This window comes from Tetrao urogallus (assembly GCF_951394365.1).
Source record: "Tetrao urogallus genome assembly, chromosome: 19".
Taxonomy (NCBI): domain Eukaryota; kingdom Metazoa; phylum Chordata; class Aves; order Galliformes; family Phasianidae; genus Tetrao; species Tetrao urogallus.
This window is the reverse complement of record NC_136832.1, coordinates 5,917,390-5,942,087: the sequence shown is the minus strand read 5'-3', so window position 1 is coordinate 5,942,087 and position 24,698 is coordinate 5,917,390. Positions and strand designations below refer to the sequence as shown.

The window sequence follows — 24,698 nt, the reverse complement described above, 5'->3', positions numbered from 1 at the left end:
AGTTACATTTGCTATAGTCTATGCCTTGTAATTCTGAGCTTTAAGCATCAGCAAGGGGTGCTGAGTGATGGGCAGACAGTTGATGGGCAGACAGTGCACATCCTTTAAAGCCTAGATTTGCTGCTGACTGGGAGTTCACATTTAACTTCTAGGAAAATGAAAGCTATGTTGTAAGGTAGATGTGCTAACCGAGTGATGTTCAACTTCTTTATTCAAGATACAATCACTGGAAAAGCATATCAGTATTTTAAAATGGAGTCATTAGTTGGATATGTAGTGATGAGATGCAGTCATCTCTGCTAATTGGGATAATCGGATTTCATATTTCTGCCAGCATGACTTAATGATCACAAAATGATCCTGGTGCAGCTTCTCACAGCTTTACTAAGATTGCTTCTCTTCCTTGGAAGCATCCTGCAGGAGATGAGCAGACTTGCTTTGTCACGAAGGTCACCTGCAGGAAATGGCACCGTGCTGAGCTGGCTGCTTTGGGTCTGGAATGGCACCTTCTGCTGGGTGCACTTCTTAACCTTGTCTGAGGATCAGGAGAGGACTGTAAAGAGAACGGGACTTGTGCTTCAGCAGAGCTGGAGCTCGGGTGCATTGACCTCATGACTTGAGTTTATGAATTTCTCAGGTCCAGAACGTGTTGAAGTTATGCAAACTGAAGCACAGATACGGATGGGCCCTCAGGTGCTGCTGCAATGCAGCCACGCTTCTGACAGGGCAGATAGCTGGTGAATGCAAACCAAAGCTGCAGTGTTTGTGTGTGCGTGCAAGAACTATCTGCTTAGTTTGAAGGGGATTTTTAATTGTATTTGTTTTTGATTTTAGGAATCTTTCAAAGAAATATCAACCCAAAAAGAACTCCAAAGAAGAGGAAGAGTACAGGTGAGTTCACGAGGTACTGCTAGTGAGCGTGCATGATAGAGGAAAGGGGAGAAGGCTCTGTCACCTGCTGGGATTTGCCTAATCAAGCAGTGCAACACAGGTTGTTCCTGCTATTGAGGAATGGAGTTTTAAGCAAGTTTGGGTTTGCCCAGTAACTGTTCAATTCCCTTTAAATGTTCTGGGTACTGTCTTTTATTTTTTTTTTTCTATGTACCTTAAAGTCTTCAAGGCAGACTATTCAATCCTGGCTCTTTGAAGTGGATGACCAAATTCTGATTAGCTCCAGCAGCAAAAGAAGCCACTGTTAATTTTAGCATGAAACTTGGGCAGCCTGTGCAAGTATTAAATTACTCAAAAGTCTGACAAGGCAGATTAGTATATTACTTAAAGGATCATAACACCACAGGAGAAGTCGGTGGCTCTTGAAGGGTAGGAGATGCAGTTTGTACAGGCAGCGTCCCGGAATGGAGGAACACATGACTGGCAGCCACTGAAGGATGCTGCATCACCCATCTACCTGCTTCTGATTTAGGTTCAGATTGTGTCTCCCTGGTGGCCGGGGACTGACGTAGCATTTGCAGACAGCAACTGCAGGGTCAAAGCACAGCTCCTTTGCTCTGTGACACTGGAAATGCATATGGATGATAGTAAACCGTGCCATGAAAAACATTCCTTCCCTTGATCAAAGTTATTCTGTAAAGGGAACTTTCTAGAAGAGAAGCTTTGCAATGGATGGGCTACGTGTCAGAGTTGAAACCTTTTCCTTAGAGCACTCTGACTTTTTCTAAAATTACTCCACTTCAGTGTTTTGTAATTCATCAGCTCTGAATGAAGGCACCGCAGAACATTCTGACCCTGCACTTTACTGCAGGAGGCTGATCTGCTTTCTTAGAGTCTAGCAGCAGACTTGAACCCTTGACCTTGAAATCTGAAGCATTTCACGTGAGTTTGGACTCCAGTCCAACTCTTTGGTTATACTAACTTAGATTTTGGGGTCAGGACCCCTTCCCCCCTGCTGTGTACAGCTACTCGAGTCATTCACATTAACCAACACAACGACCTTTTCATTTTGCTTTTGATTCATTTTTAGTCACGTTGTGTGGGAATCAGTTATTGATGCTATTGTTTCCCAAAACACTGATATTTACACAAGGAAGCTCGTATTACCAGCACAATGGCTGTTTTTATTTGTACTTGGCATTAGGAAGAAATGTCCCTTTGGATAGCTATACCATAAGTGGTATTTTGATACCATTCACTCAATAATTTTGAGTTTACTACTAGGTTTTGTGGTTGGTTGCTTTTTTAACACATCCTCATCTGCTGTAAAAGGCCAGTGCAGCTAAATGGCTCACGTGATGTGACACAGAAGATTCTGTGTCTCCTTTGACCTTTTAAAGGGGGTGTTCACCTCAGCAGGCTTCCCCTGTGTCTCTAAATAACATCTGGGGGTTTGTCATGTGGCCTTTGGCTGCCTTGGATGCTGCATTCAGATAGTCAAAAATCCTGTTTTCAAGCTTATTGCCAGTCTGCAGTTCTGTCTTTGATCCCCTACCTTTTGCAACTGGGTGTCTCTTGAGGCCCCGCAGCTTGGCTGTGAATGGAGCTGCTTACATCGGTTTGGGTCTCTTTTCTTAACTATCTTTTTCCTGTTTTTTCTTTGATGCCTTTCACCCCTGTCACCATTCCTCTTTGTCCTCTAAACCTCTCCCCTTTTTCTTTGGATCTTCACCTAAAGATGTTTTTATTGCAGGTGACTACTATTAATATTAATAGTTTTGCTAATGTGTACAAGTGCAGTGCTTCAGAGCAGCTGTCTTCCAGCTGACCAGCACAAGCAGAGGAATTTAAATGCAGCTCTGTTGGCTCACTGCTGAATGGGCCAGTGACATAATGTGCTGTTTTTGAAACTGTGTGCACAGATGTTCATTTCTCCCTTTAAAAAACAGATGAAATGTTGTACTGGGGATTATCTAACATGAAAAAATAAACCTTGCAATGGGAGGTTTAAATGTAAAATGTATGGGTTTATGGTGAACACGTGGTGAGTGAACCCTAATCTTTCTGAAAAGTTTGTAAATTATAGCTAATCTACATCCAGTTGGCACTTGGGAAAGTTGTCTTTTCTGCACTGTGCTGCCAAAAGCTGGTGGTTTAGGTTGGATTTTGCCAGGCAGGGTACATTGGTGACTCTGTGCCGTGGAGTGCTGGGCTTGAAAGAGTGTAACTGGAAAATGGTGAGTAAAGATGAGTGCAGTGAAGTCCCAGAGTTGTGCTGATAAAACATCTGGCACTCTGAAAGTGCTGTATTTTAAGAGCTGATGTCAAACTGTCTAAATCAAGATTAATTTATCAGACAACTGTCAGTGTTTGGGGTAGGCTTTCTTCTGAAAAACTCTTTCATGTGAAACTGTGCTAATCCGTATTTAGTCTCATGCAGCAATTGTAGATGTTTAAGAAGGATTCAACCTCCCTTTTCAGTGTGTATTTCTGGAAAGAAAGGGACTAAAAGCAAAATGCATTTTTGTCCTCTGCAGGTACACATCAACTAGAGCCTTCCTAGCCACTTTAAATGAAATGAATGACTATGCCGGACAGCATGAGGTCATTTCAGAGAACATGACCTCTCTTATCATTGGAGAGTTAACTCGCTATGTGCAGGAGCTGAAACAAGAGAGGAAATCGGTAATGGAATGTTTTTTATTATTCACAACTGCTTGCTACGTAAGACAGATAATTAGTGGCAGCGGAGTTCAATGTTAAGCAAAATTAATCTGCAGTTAATAAACACGAGCTTCGTTAATGAACCAGGCATTAAAAAAGTGGGTTACGAGCCCTGGCCAAATCGCTGAACCTTTTGAATTATATGTTATAAAAGCAGACAGCTACGCCTTCAGGAGATGCCTGCTAAATAAGGTCAGAGACCCATCTGTGCTTAAGGCTCTGCTAGCCAAAAGCTTGTGTAGGGGAGAGTCCAGCAGCACCACGTGAAGCATGAAATAAACAGAGAAGCTGTATTACTAAACCGATGGAGACAATTAATAGGAAGTTGATTCATGTTTTCTTGCTTCTCAACCAGATCTGATCAACCAAACTTTCCCATTAGATTTCTGTTTTTAAGAACTACGGGGTCTGCTTTGTTTTGGTGATACTGAGGAATCTTTTTCTTTCAACCTGTCACTTTCAAGACTGCTAAAATGAGGAGTTTGTTAGTACTTTATTTTAAACAGTGGTTTATGAGCCTGTGTGCCTGCCACCACGAACGTTTAAAGCTGATGAATTTGCATGTCACCAACTCTGAAAGGCATTTAGTTGAGATGTGATGGCTTTTTTTTCCCCTGCCTTGAACTCCTATCAGTGGGCACAAAATGCTGTTGGTAAGCATTATTGTTAAAAATACTTGTAAACCAAACATAAAATAGCTAAGCAAAGTTCAGCAGGCGAGGGAGCATCAGACAACATCTCTCATTTCCATACAACCCCTCATTTCCATACAGCCAAACTATTGCAAAGTGAAAAGTACCCTTGCTGGTCCAGCAAAAACATAAGCATTTATAAATAGCCCCAGTAAGCATTAAGAGTACATTGAAGTGCTTTGCAAGACTCGAGTGTGAAAATGTCCATGTTTTCCCAAGTTTAGTATGAGAATAAGTCTGCAATGGAATGTGGACACATCTTTCATTTGCAGAATGGTGGTGGTCTTTCAGGGGCACATTTGGCCAGCAGCATGGAGGTGTGTTTTGCATATAGCTGGGATCGGAGAGTGACCTCAGCCATTTCTATGACCTTTTGTTCTGGGTGAATTCTGTACAGTATGCAAAGCCATGAAAGTGAAAACCATCTGTGTGGGGTTTGCCTGTCAGTTCTGATTTTGTAACCTGATTTTGAAATTACAAGGATTTATAAAGTGATTGGGATACCTAATAGATGTTTTAAATGGAATTATGAGGGGCTTGGTACCTTGTAAAGAATGCAAGCACTAACTGTATTGCTTGTTTGTTTTATTTGTAGAGCTTTATTGTAAGTTTGGCTCACAGCATGAATGACAGCAAATTATTTTAATACCAGTCCAGCAATGCACCATAGGAGCAGCAAAAAGGATCTGGTGGTCTGTTTACCTGCTGGTGATAAGTCAGCTTTTAGCAGAAGGCAGCTGTCAGTCATGGTGGCTTGTTTTGTTCTTGTCACATGAATATAAACTGCGTGAATTACGAATCCTTGTCTGATTCCTTTGGACTTATCGTTTGCGAGCAAACGGTGTTGAAAAGGAAATTGCTTCTCCCTTCAGGCATATTTCATATCATAAAACACAAATGCATCAATCACACTCGGATCTGCACGGCGATTGTTGTGGAAATATCACAGGTCTGATGCTCTGGCAAAACCTCGTGAGATATGAATTGATGGATAGCTTGGAGTTTCTAGAAACGTTGCTGGCAGAGCTCTCATGCTCGCTGTTTGATACGTAATCAGCTGTTATGTAGAAGCTGCTGTGAGTAAAAGGTGATCCTTCCTGAGGGTAGGACCACAGAGAGGAGTTGGAAGACTCGTATTCTTCTTGAGTCTCGTATCATTTGGATTGAGTATTCACGTGTCCAAATACCTGTTTAAAAGAAAAAAAATATCAATGTCAGTTCAGTTTTATTTTGCTGTGCATCCTTCTTCCATAGGATAGCCCCTCTGATGTTAGCCCTGCCTCAGGCTGTGTTTTGTCCCTGCAGTCTCTGGAGTTAACCATCCACTCTGCCTCCTCTTTACCTACATTGCCTGTACGTAAGATGGAGAACTCCCTGCACTGTTTCAGTTCTTCCCTGCTCTCCAGTGAAGTGAAACTCTTACAGTACAGTTCCTCACTTTCACTTCTTTCTGGAATCTCTTGCTCTTAGACAACACAAGCTATTGTGTTGTCTTCAGCAAGGATCTTATTGCCTGTTTTCAAGCTAGAACGTCAGTTCCAGGCTTCTCAAGAGAATCTAGGTATTTTCTCAACCCTGGTTAAGAAAGACCCTCGATGCTGTGATGTCTCTGGATAGAAACACATACATTCATTTCTGGATGATTTCAGAACTCTGCTCACTGGGTCTGACCCAGTCCTGTCTGGCAGCAGCTGCTCTCACATCAACTTTGCTAAAAATGTCTTTGGGAGTCATGAAGTATCCCTCTTGTTACTGCTTCTGCTTTCACCTCCACCTCCCCTCAGGCATCGGCTGGCTCCGTGCAATTGAGCCTGAAAGTAAAGTGCAAGCCAGCAGGTCTGCTGCAGACTGAACTGGTGCAGCACTGGGACCCTGTGGTTGGGGAGAATTTACCCGGTGTCAATACGTTCCATTTTGTGTCGGGATAGAAGCAGAGCAGGGAATGAATGCATCCTTATGGATACTGCAGGGGCAAAAACGGTCTGGTTCTTCATAGTGGAGCATATGCACCCTCCCTGTGTGCATTCATCCTGGGGGTGTACGTGTCAGAGAGCTTTCTGTTTCTTGTAGACTCTCAGGTGTTGATGAAAAGTAAATAATTGGAGGAATTCTGCAGCATTCGTTCATTCTGAATAGTGCCCTGTTCTGCTAATAGTCCTGTGGTTTTCAGCAGGATTTCTCATGGAGTGTTGCACTGTGCAAGCATGAAACAGGATGGCAGAATACAGCCCTGTCATGTGCACAATGGATTTTCCAAACTGAGCTATGGATGTGCTTTAGGCCTTTATTTGGAGCACAGCTGCATTTTGTGCTGCAGAGGTACAGAGAAATGTTGCTGTCTTCCAGAAATCACAAACTCAATAGACAAAGTCTGTAGGATGAGGAGATGTGTTGAAAGGAAGTGCTTTGCCATGCTTCAAACTTTGGATTGACTGCATTCAAATTGAGCTTTCCTCAGCTTTTGTTCTGTTACCACCTACAGTTTATGGTCCAAAAGAATGGGGGTAGAAGTATTTAATTTAAATAGGATATCTAAATCAGGAACAAATAGTAAGTTATGTTGCCAGGTAGAATCTTGCAGGACCTGTTGATGACCAGAAAGAAAACTTTGGACACTGTGGGAGATTCTGAGAAGGTACCCAGCTTTGCAGTGTGACCCCAGCAAGGGCAAGGGTGTGAGAATGGACCACAAACCTGCAAGTTACTATAGACATTATTGTTGGTGTCTTCTAGCTTTATGCTCCTTATTGGCCCTGTTCACATTTTCAGGCAGGCACGATCAGCTCGTTCTGTTTGTCTGGTGCAGCTAATGTAGTCTTTAGAGCCTGAGAAACAGAAGTCTTGGTCGTCTGTGTCTCACTGGCATGCACCACTCCAGGAGACAACTGAATTAACATCAGCTTTGCTTAGATTCAGACTTGTTTCAGCAGAGTTACATGTTGTGGTGAATAATCTTCACTCTGAAGACTGTGCAGGTGAAGGAGGCAGTGTCACAATACTAAGAAGAAACTGTGATGAACGTGCAAAGCTAGGTGTGTGTGTCATGTCACCGCTCACAGGACTCTTATACTATGTTATCAGCAACGAGAATGGCAGGACCTCAAGACCATGTTGTTATTCTTGGGAACAACTAAATCTCAAGAGGCTGTTTCCTATCTTTGCTGTCAGGAAAGGAAAAGCATTTGTCAAGGTTTTCTGCGAATTAAGCTGGGAAAATGGAGGAAAAAATAATGTTCTCTGACTTCCGTCTCTATCAATGCTTTTGTCACTGGTCATTATTTTAAGTATCGTTTGTGACAAAAGCGAAGATAGTTTGATAGAGATCAGGAAGCACTACATTGGTAGGACTGACTTCATATTGTCCATTCTTATGAGCTGAGGATGCCTGTTACAAAAAGTCAAAGGTAACTGGTTTCTGCACATGTAGTCTGCTTTGAGTGTGGGAAAACTGAAGGGAAAATGAAATGGCCTTGTACTGTATCATATCTCTTCAGATCTTGAACAGGTTGTGGTCAGATGAACAGCGTGCTCTGCGTACAAACGAACTAGAACAGTTTTTCTGACTGTATTGTGTATAATATATATATTTTTCTCCTCTTTATTTTTATAACACAAACAGATGCTAATGTGCAGGTCTTAAATCTGACCGTGCAGTCAACTGCTGTTTACTTCCCTAAGAAAAGCAAGGCTTAAATTTTTAAATATATTTTTTTAAGCCTTTCATAAGTCAGTTATTCCCTGTGGTTGGGTTTTGGTCCAGCACCATCAGCCCTGCTGTCATGCTGGTGTTCTGAGTGGCTGAGGCAGTCCTTTCATTTAACACTGCCCAGGAGCTCCTCAGCAAAATCACTGCATTGCGTGGTTCTGTGTAAGATGCTTCTCAGTACATCTTGCTTTTCTTGGAACGCTCTCAAAGGGTCTCTCAAAGATAAGTCATCTTCTACCATGCTTTTCTTGTCTGCTCCGTGAGTCTGCGGCTCTATCGGCCCTTCTGGGTACCAAGAAAACTTGGCAATCATCTCCCCCTGCTCCTTCTTACAGTGGTGTTGGCAGTAACAGGCGTTCTATTGTAGGTGACTCTCTAGCTGCTCCCAGGGCTTTCATCAGCGTGGATGAAATCTGAGCCTAGCAAAAGTCAATGGGAGTTTTGTCCTGATTGCGCAGCAGCCGGGATTTCTCCACAGCTGTTACAAATGCAGCACGGCGACAAGGAGAGCGCTCTGACTGGTGTGGCTTGGTTTGGAAATGAAATGCTTGGCATACAGTTGGTTGTTGCCTGGATTTCCTGCTCATCCTTTACTGCAGCAAAACGTTCCTTCAGCTGGGATCCTTTAGAGTTCCCTAGTCATGGATGCAGGCACGTGAGTGGCCATTGCTCAGAGCACGCTGAGCATCCTGAGGACATTGTGCTTCAGTGCATAAGGAAAAAGGACAGCTGTGGTGACACAGCCAGCGTGGCTTGGGCTTTGCTGCTGTGTTTTAAGCTATTTAGTAGGTCTCATACTTGGATAAAGTAGTTGTCAGGAAAATCTCAAAGCTGGCATGGTGATTGCTAGCGTCAGTCTCGTAAGTGTAGATTAAAAGGTGGTTTGGGGAGATAAAGTAATGAACACTATCAAAAACAAACCTTTCACTGTGGTATTTTATTAGCAGTTGACGTGCTTGCAGCTCTCTGTGCGAGTGAAGGTTTTAGAGCCTTCTCCTTGTTACACTCCTTGATTTTCTTCTGTGCAGGTTTTGTAACCTGTTGTACCACTGATTTTATTAAACCTGCCTCACAGATGTTTAATTTTTTTCATCCAGAACTGCTTTTTCACGTGCATTTCCAACGCTGTCAATGTAGAAAGGAGCCTGGAGAAAACCACAGCACTTAAACAACCAGCGCCACTGTTGGAAATGTCTGAGTGGCTGCTTGGAGTGTGATTCATGAGCTTGGTATCTCGCTTGTGATCTGAAAGGCTTTAAATGGAAAGCCTGATTAGGGTGTATCAGTTTGGCTGCTCAATTTGGAGGAGGAAAGAAGTCTGTATTATATCAACTATTCTAAATTGATTACTGTAATGTGCATGACTGACTGGGATGGCAGTTTCCCATACCATTTGCTGAATCATTTGTTGAGTTCCTGTTTGCTCAATCACCATATGTAGAATAAACCAATTATTATTGCATTTGATTAGGAAAGAAAAAAAAAGAATCTTAAATCGTGCACCTTGAAACCGTATAAAGAAGGAAATGATCTTTATTTTTACTAAATTAAAAAATAAGAAGAAGCCCAAACAGCTGAAAGGGCATTTGCTGCATCAGAAGATTTTAAAGTATGTAAAAGGAAATGGGATTGCGGAAGTTGAAGATAGTGAGGGGTTTGAGGAAGCTGCATGCTTCCTGTATGACTCTGAGCACATCACTGCACCACAGTCTCAGGCTTTTTTAACCATAAAATTGGGACAGTGACAAAAAGGCAGGTAGCTGAAAGGGCATCAGTGCTGTCACTGTATCTAAAAGTGATTTTTTGGGATGCAGAAATGATCCCTTGAGCATAAATGATTTGCAAAAGCAGAAGTGCTGGGCTTGGTACGTTTTTCATCGTGTGCAGCTCTCTTCCCCCAACAAGGATGTATGGGTGTCAGCAAGAACTGCAAGTTATGAATAGAGTTAGGTAACAGTTGAACTTAGGAAAACAAACAGACTGTTCAAGTGGAACCTCCAGAACGTGGTTCACCTGTGTACATCAGGCTGGCACTGCACACGGGCTCTATTGAATAATCCTCAGAAATGCCCACTTTATAGCCCATTCCTGTAAAAGGACTTCTCAAAAATGCAGCAGAATATGAACAGCATGCAGCCCTCCTGCTCTCTGCTATGCTGGGATGCACTTGGGCCAGTTTTAGGTAATTCCCTAAGACGGAGTGGGGAAAGAAGACGGATGGCTCCTGCAAAAATGAGAATTACACTGCTGATTAACAACAAAGGAGTTTAAAAATAGGAGCTGAAGGCAGTTTTGTTACTTGATATGCTGTTAATTTCAAGTCCATCCTTCAGCCCTTGCATGCAGCTGTGTTCCGTTCAGTAACGGGGTGTGCTCTTCCCAGAGGCTCATTGGCAGTGCTGGGCTCCAGGCAGCACGGCTGTTCTGTGATCCAGTCCCTTCAGACCAGCAAAGTCAGAGGTGGAGGAGAGGGAAGCAGGCAAGGAGGGGCCGAGGGAGGCGGCAGGCAGGAAGTGCAGTGTGGAGGCAGCCAAGTTAGTGTTGTTTGTTTTGCTTCGCTGCTCAGGATTTCCACATGTTCCATGCTTATCAGTAAATGTTTAAAAAGGTGGCGTTAAATTGTAGTTGTTCCTTGGGATGGTTTTCTTAAGCTCTTAATTACAAAAGCAAGCCTGAAATTGTGAACATTTCAAATCCTCCTAGTAAGGAAGATACAGCCCACGGTCGCAAACAGCATTTACAGGAAATGGGAATCTACAAAAGGAACTGAAATCTGCTTGGAATCTTCCCCCACCACCCAGCAGTTTCACAGTCGTGTTTGCGATTGAATGTCACAGTGCAGTGACTGAGCTTTGGGGAAGCATAGCATGGTTTGAACTCCCCACATATTATCAGAGCTGATGACAAACGGGGCTGGAAATCACTTCTTGTCTGCATTGCCCTCAGCCCCACTGCTGCACGTTGGCTGCTCACGGAAGGTGGGACTGTGATGGTTGATCTGAGTGCTGCTGTGCCCACAGTTAAAGCATCACTGACGTTGTGCCTCTCTCCTCTGCTTCAAGAATGGTCGTGTGGAGGTGGGCGCCATCCAGAACGTGAAAACTGTTGTGTCCCTATGTTCATCTTACAGTTACACACAGCTCCTTAACGATGGGGGGCAGTGCACTGCTTGTCTGTTCTTGCAGGCACATGGAGGCTTACGATTTTAAGGCAGTGGAAGTCTATTGGCATGGTGTGAGAGAGTTGCAGTTCTGTGGCTTTCTACTTCTCATGCATTGGGGCTGGCTTGTCTGGTGGAGGCTGAAAGGCATTGGGGAGGCATTGTAGAATGATTTATTCCAGAAATGTGCTGCTCTGACAGAGGGAACAACCTGCTGCTGCAGTGGGAAGTGCACAAAGTCCATCATGGCCAGTTGGAAGGAGACTGCCTGCAAGCACTTGATGACTTTAGTGGTTTGTGGAAGGCTTCTGTTCTGAACAGGGGTTTCTCTAACCTGACACATTGACATTGTGTTACTTGAGATGCATTTACCATCTGATTCTGCACGTGCCAGACAACGCGTGCCTGTTGCAGGGATTAACTGGCAGTGTCGGACCTTTTGTTGTTGAAGTTTACTCTGTAAGACCACATCTGTGTTTGAGTAAAGCAATCCTACTTGTTAGTAAATAACAGAGTGGGCAGTCATCTCTCTTGCTATTCTAGATTGTTATTTATTTTGCAAGGTGCTTTGTAAGGAGAGCAGCCTGTTGTAACAGTTGGCTGGGTGCTACGCTCATATTCGTGGTCCCTATTTACAACTGTGTCATTGATTTATGCAGTGATCTTTGACAAATTGCTTACCCTGAGGACAGGTGAGGCGTGCGGGGGATAGAGGGAGGAGTATCTGAGGCATATTAGGTTCTCTGATGAAGACCATTGTGTAAGGGCTAAGAACTGCAATTTAAACTGACTGTAATTAATATAATTATGAGCCTTGCTCTAAAGGGCATGTCAGGATATGTTCCTTGTCACTCATATTTCAGAGCTTCTCTAACACCATGGTGTGCACACGGTGTATGGGAGAGAATGGTTGCTGGGGGACCCAAGGTATTGAATATCTCTAGAGAAACCAGGAGTTGGATTTGCAGATATTCAGGGAGTAGGAAGGCAAGGTTTACTGTTGAGTCTGAGTGGAAGTCAGGGCCAATAGCAGTTGTTAGAATGTGCTAATCAAGGGCATCTTGGTAAATTCCATGCAGAGAGAAATTGTGATGTAGGGTCAATGTGCAGTCAGTAACCAGAGGGATCACATTCACCTAAAAGCGCTTCAGATTTCATAGCGTGAGAAACCAGTAATTATGAGATACAGGGAATAATGCAAGGTAGAATTGCTAAAAGGATTAATTGGATTTAAGCTAACTAACCACTATAATAAATGCAAATACACATCTGCAGCCTGCTGAGACATCAGATAGTCATCATCCACCTGCTCAATTTACCAGGGTTGCAGAACACAACTGTCAGAATAATTTGTTTTATTCTGGAAAATTATATTCTGTTCTTCCTTGCTAGTGAGGAGGCCCTTGAACATAATTGGCAATTTGGTCCTTTGTTGTTGAAAATGCTTCCTTTTCTCTTTTTCTAAACAGCACTTCCACGATGGCAGAAAGGCACAACAACATATTGAAACTTGCTGGAAACAACTTGAAGCTGTAAGTGGAAATTTCCTCAGCTGTGATGCTCAAGTCATTTTTATACCGTTTTTGCAGTGTTCCAGAGTTCATATTTAGAAAACAAAGGGTGGACAAAAGCTGGAAAATGTGATCTTTTAAAACTTCACTGTCTAAAATACAACGGTAGGCATGGCAGTTTGTTTGGAGTGCTTTTGGCTTTCCACGGGGTCTGTGTGTTAAAGTGGCATTTTGTTGCGTCTGACTTGAAATGCGTGCTGAGCGTTACTCAAGGTGCAGCGTCCCTGAGGATCCTTTTCAGATATTCCTCCATAAGCTGAATAGCTCCTCCTGCATGCATAAATCAAGTGCTATCGTCTCCTGAGTAAATGCCTGTTCCTCAGAAGTAAATGCATTGGTTTGGACCTCAGCATTCAGTATGAACTGGTGAGAAACTGTAGGTGGAGAAGATAAGGAAAGGGGACATTGGTAGCTAGAAGCCCTGCTTGTGAATGAATGCAGCTTAGAAACTCCCTTGTTGTGTATTATAAAAATGAGAGATTTAAGTGTTGGAAGGAAACACTAATAGGGAAAGATATTGAAATAGCAGAGATGTTATGAACGAAGATGATATGGAATGAAGTAGTCTGAAGCATGGAACAAAAAATTTTTTTTTTTTTTTTTTAACATGGAAATGTGTCCCAGTATAAACAAGCAAGTCATAGAATCTCCTCAATTGTTACAGCAGATATTTTAGGGGTTGGCTTTTGACTTTTAAGTGGATTTTGAAGTTGTGTTTTTCCTTACAGAGTAAAAGGCGGTTTGAACGTGACTGCAAAGAAGCTGATCGAGCACAGCAATATTTTGAGAAAATGGATGCTGATATCAATGTTACAAAAGCAGATGTTGAGAAGGTAAGCCAGAGGGTAGAGAAACTGTCTGTGAAAATTGTTGTGATGGGTTTAATTCCTCAGTCCTGCTGGTAGTATAAACCTTCTGAGGCTTAATGCCTCAGTCCGTAGGTTAATTAAAATAGGGAGGTCTCCCCAGCTGCTTGTATTTGCATACAAATTATAAATGCAGGCAGTCAAATTTCTTCAGTAAGATGGTATCAGGGTTTAACGTAGCTGAGGTGGCTCTGAATACATTTATGCAAAATGGGGTGTTAGTTAAAATCCAGAGTTTTTAACAGTCAGGCATGTGAGTGCTCCCTGCACATGAGTGCTTGTCATTGCTGTGTGATCCTGGTACAATCCAACTTCTTTCCATGCTGAGCAGCACTTCAAAATGTCCTGGTGTCACTGACTGCAGTGATGTACTACCAGGAGTGTTGATTGTGGTCCTCATTTACAACAGGGCACCTTTTCACTTTGGTGTTGCACATTTGCTCAAACAGTGCAGAAATGCAGACCAGAATATGATGCATAAAGCTAGTCTTGTCTCCATAGAAAAGTTTGGTTCACAAGATACCAGATAGAATATTGGACGTGTTTCTTTCTTTAAAAAGAAAGCTGAAATTTATTTGTACCAAACGTCTTGCTGCAAGTTTGGGAAATGAAATTAAACTACAGGCAAAAAAAAAAATTGCGGATTTTGCTCCTCAAGAATTCTGCTTCCATTCTGTTATCAGTGAATTCAGCCTTAGGAAGCTATCAAATGCACCCCTGGGATCTGAAAAAGTTTCTAGTATGCTGAGCATCACGGAAGTTGTGCAGCAGTTTGCATCAGGGTTGCTATTAGGAAGAAGCTCAGGAAATCTCAATGTTACTGGACGTCAGAAGGAACGAACAGCTACGTGCTCTTGTCATTTGCTGCTTGGCTGCTAGCTGAAAACTCACCCTTCAGATCTGATTATCTGTCACCTTCTGGATGTGCCAGGGCACTCTATGGATGGACATGTGTAGGGGGTTTTCAGAGATGTAAGGCCACATGCAGGTTTTTCTGGCAGAGAAGGATCATCTCTGCCTTAACTGTATAAAGTGATTCTAAAATACATTATTTGAGAGATAAAATTAGGACTTACCCTAGATTTTTTTCTAAGCTGAGGTCATGTTAAAGGAACAGAGACATGACTTCCACTGTAGGGGGGAAAGCAGGGGGCTGAAACTCCTTAGTTCTACCTTTAATGCGAGCCTCTTCTCATCAGAGTGAAAGGTCGTGTGTTAAATTCAAGGAAGCAGCCCTTACCCTTACAGGGTGCTCTTTCCCTGTAAAGTAGAGCAGAGGGGCTTCCCTTCTAAATTTCTCTGGTTTTTGGTTGTTTTTATAGCGTGTATTTGTAAATCACTTATTGCAAAATGATGCTCAGCAGCATCTTGAAAGGCAGAAAAAGCCTGTAGCAGCGATGTGTGTTGGCTGATCTCTGGAGAAGGCATTAGTCGGCTTTCCAGTCAGTCCGTGGAGTAGATGGAGAAGGAAAAGGTTATCAAAACGAGTGGAATGTGAAATAATATTACTGAACAGAGAGAACAGTGTTTTCCAAGTGCATGTGTTAAACTGGGTTCATCCATGCCAGGCTGTGAATAATGCCCTTTCTTTGCTGCTCTCCACCCACGTGACAGGCTCTGCCTTACGTAAGCCCCCCAGAAAATAAGATATTGTTCCCCTGGAGCTGCTGCCAGGGCTGCGCGGGACTCGCTCCAGGGAGATGCAGAAACTGCTGGTTTCCAATGATGACTTTTCCCTCCTCCTATTGCAGCAGTTCTGATTTCTCTTGCCCCTCACAGCTTGGCTGCTGCGGTCTTGCTCCCAAAAATCCATCTGGCCAGGAAAGCAGACGGCCTGGCTGTGTTCAGAGCCACCACCGCTCGCTTTGGCTGACCAAGGTGCTCTTCAGGCAGTGGATATGTTGTCCTCATTTCTTGGGCTCGAGATGGACACCTTGGCTGCTTTTGCTTGTACCTGCCAATATCAGCAGGCGCCAGAGTTATTTTTTGTGTCGTGCATTATCGAGTAATGGAATTAAAATCCTGCAGTGATCACAATGACAGATGTGATCAGAAAAATGTTGCCGCAGATCCCTCATGCACTTAGTGCTCCACTGAATGAGGATCTCGCCTGCTTGCATCCGTCCATCCTTAAATAGCAATAGCCTTCGACAACCGCAGGAAGCGATTCTCTCAGTAGTGCTGCCAGCTACCAGCGTTTAACATGGCCTTGCTGAAGGGATAGCTCTCACTATTACAGTTTGCTAGGGTTATGTATGCAGAACTAATGATAGAAAAGCAAACAGAGAAGACTTCCCTGCTTCTTTCTCTGGGACTATTCAGCAAAATAACATCTGGCACCCAAGCCCAAACTGCTCCCGGGGAACCACCAGCTCCAGTTCAACACGCAGCACGCAGTGCCATCTGTGCTGCTCTGTTGTCTGCTATGGCTGCCTTCATCTCTGCTGCCAGCCGGGCTGCGGTTGATCTAAGGGAGCTGGAGTTCAGCTTTGCTTCCTGATGTTTCCTTTTTTGGTGTTGGTAACGTGGAGCCAAGGGGCTGTGTTCAGGTGTCAGCAATGCTCCCGGGCTTTGCGCAGCAATGAAATCAGAGGAGGGGGTTATGGCCCTCGAGTTCCCCTTCCTGTGTTTGCATTGTCAGCATTCAGAGAGAGAATGTTAAAGAGTGAATGTACAGTTTGGCACAAAGGTTTTCTCTGTGCAGTTCAGCAAAGTCAGAGTTGCTGTGTTGCAAACAGCTCTACTGTGAAAATATTGCTATAAACTAAGGAAACGGTGTAACCTGCTGATGGAAATCCTGGGAAGGCTTGTAGGTGTCACTGTGAGCTTCGGTTTCCCTTGGCTCGCAGTGGGATTTGTGCTTTTAAAACAGTTCTCTTTCAAAAAACCGCAGTGGAGTTGCTTCAATTTTTTGACCATTTGGGGAAATGGTCTCTGTCACCAGCGCAGAGTCAGTGTACTTATAAGGAAGTGCTCTATTGTTCGTTCCTTCTCTTTAGAGCTGTAATCACTAAAAAGCTGACATCTTTATGGGATGATGTGGTACCCAGCGGTGCCTTTGCAGAGTTCTTGCAATAAAAAATAAAATTAAAACAAAAACAAAAACAAAAAAGCTGTTATTTCTGAAGATTTGTTTTTCAAAGTAGATTTTTCAAAATCTGTTTTTAGACAGGAAGTGGTTGGGGCCAACCATACAAAGGGATGGGATGCTTCTGCCTCTTGATTTGCACAGCAGCTTGGGGGGGGGAGGACAGCAGCTTGAGGTTGAGTTTGAGTTACCCTGTGTCAGGTAGAATCTCTCTTTGCTGTAGAGGAGCACAGTTATATATTGAGGACCAAGTAATGATTCTGCTAGAGAAGAACTTCAGCTGTGTGCAGCAGAAAATGAGGTATATGTGAGTTCCCAGGACAGCAGCCAAGGAACAGGCTGCTAACAGCTTGGTTTGGGTCCTTTGTTCCTGGTATGTGAGGAGGGTTAGGCTTTAAGTGGTTTTAATATTAACATAAATGTTTCGTGGATCTAGAAGGCAGTAAAAGTCTTAGAAGAGCCAGTTTGACCTTAATTCTCAGAATTCAGTAAGGTCCTGACATTGCTGAATGCTTGGGGTGGGATTTTTATTTTGCCGTGCTTTTGATCCACTCAGTAAGTCTCAAACCTGCACCCAGAGAGCTTCAGTGCTTGTTTTCTTACGTGCTTACTGCAGCTGAACGCAGGCAGTCCTAAATGCAATGTTGCCTGTGTTGCCCCTCTTATCCATAGCAGACACGTCCATTTATACTGCACTGGAAAGTTATGAGCTGAACCATTGGCAGTGCCTTACCAAACACAGATGTAGAACTACTGCTACTTTGAAACATTCTTGGAATAAATTGATCTTCCTGCCTTTGCAAATGCAGTTCTGCTGTCAAGTGTTAAACTGCTTTTCCAGCAGCCAGGCTGCTGCGCTGCAGGACGCAAATCTCCTCATTAAGAATTTACACATCCTTACAATGAAGAATGAACTGAGCTGGGCCCCCAGAGAAATCTCTTCTTGTGACGCTGATAGCATCAGTGCAAACCTTCAAATATCATTTGCAGCATGCTTAGTCACAGAGCAGAGCAGGATGAAGCGTGCATCATTGGAGCATTGCAGACAAACCGAAGCGAACTTCTTCAGCTCTGTGCTGAATTGTTGCAAAGTTTTGCTCAGTGAAGACTGGGCAGTAAACTGCAGCACAGCCAGAGGTGGTGGGTGCCCTCCTTCTGCAGACCATGGCTGCTTAATTAGCCCTATCTATCAGGACATGCTGTGCAATCCACCCTACAGCAGTGGGGTTTCCCTCACTTGACCAGCTGGAGGTACCTACATTGGGAAATGCAGTGCCACAGGAAGATGATGATAGGAGTTGGAAAAACCCTGCAGTGTTTCTGTTGCTGGTGTGGTGAATACTTCTACTTACTGCAGTAAATGATTCCAGAGGCTTTGCTTCCATGCTTTGCATGCTGTGAATTCACAGAAGTGCAGCAGTGTCTGAGTGAAACATGTGGGTGCAGTGAGCACAGCTTAGTCCTGCCCACAGCTCCAGAGGGCCCTCGTCTGTGCATTTCTTGTTGAGAGAGGTGGATGCTGCATAAGACTCGTGTTCTTAGCACAGTGATGAGATTTCATTATGCTCATTAGGCAGCTGCTTTCCTTTCTGTCCACTGGTGGCACTGACTGAACCCTCCTGTATCTTTGCTTGTGAAGCTGATCCAAATTCCGAGCAATTCAAGGGCAGTCTTTTCTTGGTAACATGATTTAGAGCCATTAGATTGACACTAACATGATCTCCCTGGTTTATGCAGACCCTGATCTCCCTTCTGAACTGCATCATCCTAATCGGCAGTGCAGTGTGGAGGGAGTCCCTTAGCACTGTATTTGCATTTCTGGTAGGGTAAGCCTTGTTTACAACCTGCCATCAGCAGCACTCTGCGATGATGCAGCAGCTGTTTCCCTTTTGGAACTGTGGCTTATTTATGAGCTTCGATTTCTGGTATAAAGAGCTGATGACTGCATAGTATTAGCTGCAAAACATGCTAAATATCCTTTTGAATCCCATTCAGACACTGTATGTGGTGTTAGGAGATCAAGGGACAGAAGCACCAGTCAGTTTTAGTATAGGATAAGGAAATGCATCTGAATTTGTTTCCTCTTTGAGGTACTCTTCTTCTGCAGTAATGCCCTATGTGGCAATCTGACAGTTTCATAACAGTGCAGCTCTACTGGGTGTTGGATTGCTGAATGGAGCAAGCAAGGCAGGGTTGTGAAGGGGAGAGTTAAGAACAACTTTGAATTAAGGATCAACTGCAGTTAGAATTGAGAGTGTAATATAAGTAACGTTCTGAGCTAATGCAAGGCAATTAGTTCAGGCTGTGTGGCTGGAAAGCTCTGTACTCATTCTTCATTCTATCAAAAAAAATATTTTGACAGATTTCTTTGTAGGAGAACTGGGGGGAAAAGAAGCACGCCTCAGAATTAGCTAATTGTCTGTAAGCTGTTCAGTTGAAGTGCATGTGTTGTACCCATTAGGCTGGGCACTAAGGCTACTGAATTCATCTGGTAGCTTTCTTCAGCCCTGAACTATTCCTTCTGCATTGGCAGTGTTTGTAAGATCTTTGTTGGAGAGAGATGGCTAGAGCCATGCCCAGTATGCAAAGTATGATCTAACAGATGTATTATGCAGCCCTGAAATAATTTCCACTATTTATATTCCATACTTACATTTATATACTGCAGAAGATAATTGCTTTTGTTACTAGAACTAAACAGATCTCCAGGAATCATTTAAACAGTCAGCCAGTGCTCCAGATGCTTCTCTTGCATTCTCCTTGCTCAGTTCCAAATATCCTTTCACCCACTGTGCAAACAATTCCTTTCTAACAAATGAGGTTGATTTATTTATTTGGAGGTATCCTCGTGGGGCTGCATTTCTCCAGGGCTGCTATGGTGCAGCAGAGCAGTGCAATTTAAGAGCTAGCTCCTCGTGCAGCCTGCTTGCTCTGTTGTTTCGTTAAGAGTTCTGGTGGTGGTTTGGTGCTTTAGTGTGTCTCTTATTTAGCTTGGAGAAAAGAAAGCTCCAGGGAGACCTCATGGTGGCCTTCCAATATTTGAAGGGAGCATGTAACCAGGAGGGGTTCTGACTGTTCATGTGAGTGGACAACGATAGGACAAGGGGAATGGTTTTAAGCTGAGACACGGGAGGTTTAGGTTGGATATCAGGAGGAAGTTTTTCATGCAGAGGGTGGTGAGGCACTGGAACAGGCTGCCCAAGGAGGCTGTGGATGCCCCATCCCTGCAGGCATTCAGGGCCAGGCTGGATGTGGCTCTGGGCAGCCTGGGCTGCTGGTTGGTGACCTGCACACAGCAGGGGGTTGGAACCAGATGAGCATCGTGGGCCTTTGCAACCCAGGCCATTCTGTGTTTATTAGTTGCACTGCTGTCATCTGGTAGAATTAGGTGGCCTGCAAACTCATAAGATAACAGTTCTGAGAGCTGATTGAAGGTTTTCCATTACATCAGCTCCTTGCTCATTTGTATACTTTACTCAGCCAAAGGTTTTCAGGGATCCATGAGTTGTCAGATTTTTTTCTCTACTCCTTTTAACATTGAAAGTAGGGACTTGTCTTTGTCCTTTCCCATCTGTTATTTTGCATGTCCCATTCTGCCTTCTTGCTTTCAGGAAAGCAAGGCTTGTCAATTCAGTGAGACCAAACTGGTTATTGTAAAATAGTAAACAAAGGAGCTTGACTTGGAGGCTATGTAAATCAAAGCCTGCAGTCCTGGCCCTGTGTCCAAGCCTATGGCAGCATTCCCACTGTTATTAATGCTTCTATGAATGCTGCCAGCATTACCACTGGTGGTGCTGGTGCCTGCTCACAGCAGAGCAGCAGTGTGAGCTGGGCAGGGACGGCCAGAGCCTGCAGCTGAGAAATCTGTGAGCTATTGAGAGCATTCCTGAAATTGGTCAAGTTGTTCAAGTCTGCCTTTATCATTAACTTATTTTTGAAGGGATTGGGCAGTGGAAGAGGAGTGGATTTTTTGTGCTTGCGTTTTCAGTCTGCTCTTGGATTTCCCAAAGACAGATTTTGGCAGACAGTGGCTTGGCGGAGATGCATCTCACATGCTGTCTGGGTTTGTTGGTGTTTGAAAAAGAGGGGGCAGAAGAAAGCGAAGCTGCCCCAGCGCTTTGACTGGAAACTGCCAACCTGGAGAGAGCAGCAGCTGAGCAGCTGAACTGTGCCACTCAGTGTGGATCAGCTTAATAGCAGCCAAAGCTTTATTCTGCCCTTTTCAGTTATTCATCTCACTCCCACCATCGCAGCCTAGAGGAGCTGCATTTTTTTTGTCTGCGTAAACCCAAAAGACAGTGTGGCTATTGACTCTCTTGCTGTTTCAGGAATGCGTCTCACAAAATTGTTATCAGCAAAATATCCTTCATTCTTTTTTGTTTTGGAGACAGGAAAGTATGTGTGTGTATGTATAGATTCAAATTTCTCCTATGCTTCCTTTACTTATTGTTTTTTCTTAGTTATAGAAAAGACTGCTTTGGTAAGATTGTGTTTAAATCTGAATTGCCATGACAGTGGAAACCTGAAGCTTACCAGCACGCTTGCTGCAAGGTTAATGGTGCTGCAGATGCTGGGCTGTCCTTCATCCTTAGGAGTGCTCCTCCTCATGAGGTGTGTGTTAGCATCTGTGACCTCTGGGTTTCACTGCTGCAATGTGAGTTCAGAGAAAAATTTGAGGAAAAATAGACTGTGGAAGGGAGGTTGTGCTCATATAGGCTGCACGTGTTTATTTGGGTCTGAAAGGTGGTACAGAGGTCCACTCGGGGGGGGAGAGGAAAGGGTGTGAATTTAGCAAATGTGCACAGAATCTGAGCACCTTTCACAAAGAAAAGCAAGCTGCTTTTCTTCTCTCCCCAAACCCTTTTAATGGATATGCTTCTTTTCTACTTTTTCATGCTGCTACAAGCGACCTCGTTTATTCATTTATTTATTTATTCTTCAAGAGGGGATTTTTTTCCCCTAGCATTATGAGTCCCTAGCCCTAATTCTGCTATAATCAGGAGTGAGCTGGCAGTCTGGTCGAGGTAGTGACTTCACGTGTGGTGCTGGAAAGCTGAGCTCTTGCTCCATCATCCCAGCCCCACTAAGAGAAGTGAGCCAACTGAAAGCTGTGTCACAGTGTCATCCTCCTACCTGAGAGCAAGGCCTGGTATTCCAAAGCCTTTCCTCCTGAGAATGCCACTCAAAGTAGATATTTGAATGTTAATTCTAATGCCTGAGAAGCATCTCTGACGCTGTATGCATGCAAAAACAGGCGGTGAAGAAAGCAAAAACATACTTTTCTGTGAAGCTCAACTGTGAATGACTCCTGAAATAGCTCCTGTGACTCTGCAGCTCCAGGCTGCTGTATCTGTTACACTGAATATGGAGCTTAAGGTCATCAACTCGTTTTTTATCATCGTGCTTCAGCATAAAACAGAGATCTAGAGCTAACTATTGTATTTTATGACTAGAAGTGATGATGTTAGAGTAAATGACATACTCAAATGGAGTAATAAAAAAAAAATCTAGACTTTTAAAAATATTTTTATTTTAAGAACCAAAATACCTCATTGGAAAAGTATTTAAGCTGTTTGAAGCTTGCCAAATGCATTAAATGGCCAGCAGAAACAAAACGTCACTGGGGCTCTCATACAAAAATCTGTGGTTTTGGAATGTACCCAATTTTACTTATTCATCTCCTGCCTTCTCTTATTTGGGGCCAGTTAAGATAGTTTTGGAAACAGAGCATCTCCTCCTGCATGCATTTCGCTCAGAGTGACTTTGCTCAGACCCAACCAGTGAGGAAGAACTCTGGCTGAATGTTTGCTGGGGCTGCCTGGGAATATGTAATAGCAAAGTCCTTGTTCTTTGGTTTCAACAATAGAGTCAAGGGACAAATCCCTGAGTTGTGCTACTTAAATAAAGAGAGCTGTGTAAGTGGGACTGGGCCTTCCATAGAAGTCAGTTCAAACAATGGGTTGCTCTTAGATAGACCAAGATACTGGTCCTCACAAATGAATCTCCAGCAGCTGGGATTTGAGGAAGAAGCTGGGGGGCTCTTCTTACATCTGTCAGCCTTTCCGTGCCTGACTTTGTTTTCCTGGTGTGTTTTTGTTTGTAATACAAGGCTGTATTGTTTTCTGTTGTGTTTAATGTAGCTTTATGTGAGTGTGTGGATGATAAGGTTTAATGAATTATACGGAGCACTTGGGCAGAGCAATGATTGCTGTGGCTCCTTGGGATTTCGTTGCAGCAGGTCAATGTTACACATACTTCTGTTGCAGGAGCTGGTGGGCAATTAAAGCTCCTGGAGAACAAGAAAAGTTGAAAGCTTTCCTTATTTAGGAAATGTCTATATTCCTTATATAGACATTTTTATTTAATTATAGTTACAGTCTTTCCCATTTTACGCTCCTGTTTCATCTGCTGGGTTGCATTCAGTGCCCAGCATTTTGTTGCTGTGCTTGAGTTATTATTTTTGTAGGAAGAACGTGAAAGGTGATCTAGGAAAGTACTGCAGGCTGACAGCACTCACAAAAAGAATAACTGAATTGAGTAAAATGAGTTATTAGGTGAGATGTGTGAGCTGGACAGATGGAAGGGAGGCCTATTTGCACACTGAGATTTGAAACCTTCTGGCCAAATTTGTTCGCTTCCAGTTAGGATTACTAAAATGTTCCATGATTTGGTATTTCATGGATTTATTGTCAGGAAACTATTGTCTGCCTGGAGTAGTTCAAAGAATAACCCCACTCTGAACTGTATTCAATGGGAGCCCACTTCTCAGAATACATTAAAATTATTTGTTGCATTGTTTTTCCTGAAATAGCAAAAAATGTTTTTAAGTTTGTTTTTTTTTAAAGCAGTCTGTTTTCTTTCTTGGAAAGGTTTCTCAGAAACCTGGGGGAGTGAGCAAAACTTGATGCTTCTGAGTACTTGTAGCTACCATGGCAAGGTAGACAGCACAGGGTGAGGAAACCATAAGTGCCTGAAAAAGGAGTGTGGGCAGGATGGGTTAAGTTTCCAAAGCCAAATGGCCAGGCTCTGGGCTCTGCAGCAAGGGTTTCATCCCCAGTCATGCAGCAGGCTCTTTTGGGGCTGAGGGTGGAATTTGAGATGGAGGGGGTGCATGGGAGCCAGTGAGGGTGGGTGGGTGGGTGGGTGGATGGATGGATGGATGGATGGATGGATGGATGGATGGATGGATGGATGGATGCCAGTTGTGAACAGGTATGAGAGGGACCTCAAGGCTCAAGTGACTGGAGGTAGGCAGTGATGGCAGGAGCTATACAGAAGAGGGAGAAAAGGAAGAGCTTCTGTATGAAGGCCAACCACAGGAAAGAAAAGGCAGCTAAAATAAACAGATGGGATAGTCAGCTAGGGAATAATGTTGGGCAGTGAAGCAGATAACAGAAGGCCTTAGGAAGTAGAATTGTTAGGAGAAAAATCTGAAAATATGAGAGGGTCACTCAGGGACAGATTGTTCAAGGCAGAGAAGGGAGGGTAATTGCCCAGTGCTCTGCTATGCTGGGTAGCAAAGCAAATCTGCATGGGTAAAAATAGGAAGGAGTTGTGTCTCAGCTGCTCCTCAGGCTCCTGTTTCCTTGCATAATTTCTGCCAGCTCTGTTCAAGGAATTGGAGATAAGACTTTGCAGAGTGCACAGTGGGTGCGTGAATTGAGATGTTGTGTTGTGAATATGTTGGCTGAGGCACGTGAAATGAGACAGATACTTGTTTTGTCCCTCTGCTATCTCCAGAAGGTCCTGCTAGCCAGCAGGTAAGTGGTGTGTTAAAGAAAAGAGGTGACATCCAACAGAGGATGGAGGAAGAAGTGCCTGTACGTGTCCTGAAAAAGCCCGTGCCCTGAAGGAGGAATGTGGAGGGTCAAATTTGGTGCCATCTTTCACGTGTGGTATGGAGAGAAGCTGTTTCTGAGTGCAGAATGATTCATAGAAGGAACATATTGCAACACAAGAAAAGGGTAGCAGCTGTAAGCATCAAGGGCCACGTGCTAGCC

General features: G+C 43.6%; 1 protein-coding gene across 1 annotated transcript in view; it reads left to right on the top strand.

Moving 5' to 3' along the window:
• FNBP1 (formin binding protein 1) overlaps positions 1-24,698 on the top strand; it is a gene marked incomplete at both ends in the record, with an annotated part of 81,723 nt that overhangs the window by 30,421 nt on the left and 26,604 nt on the right. The window contains 4 exons of the mRNA XM_079544799.1: positions 835-891; positions 3,429-3,576; positions 12,643-12,705; positions 13,473-13,577. Coding sequence (XP_079400925.1) covers positions 835-891; positions 3,429-3,576; positions 12,643-12,705; positions 13,473-13,577 — 373 coding nt within the window. The remainder of the gene's footprint in view (positions 1-834; positions 892-3,428; positions 3,577-12,642; positions 12,706-13,472; positions 13,578-24,698) is intronic.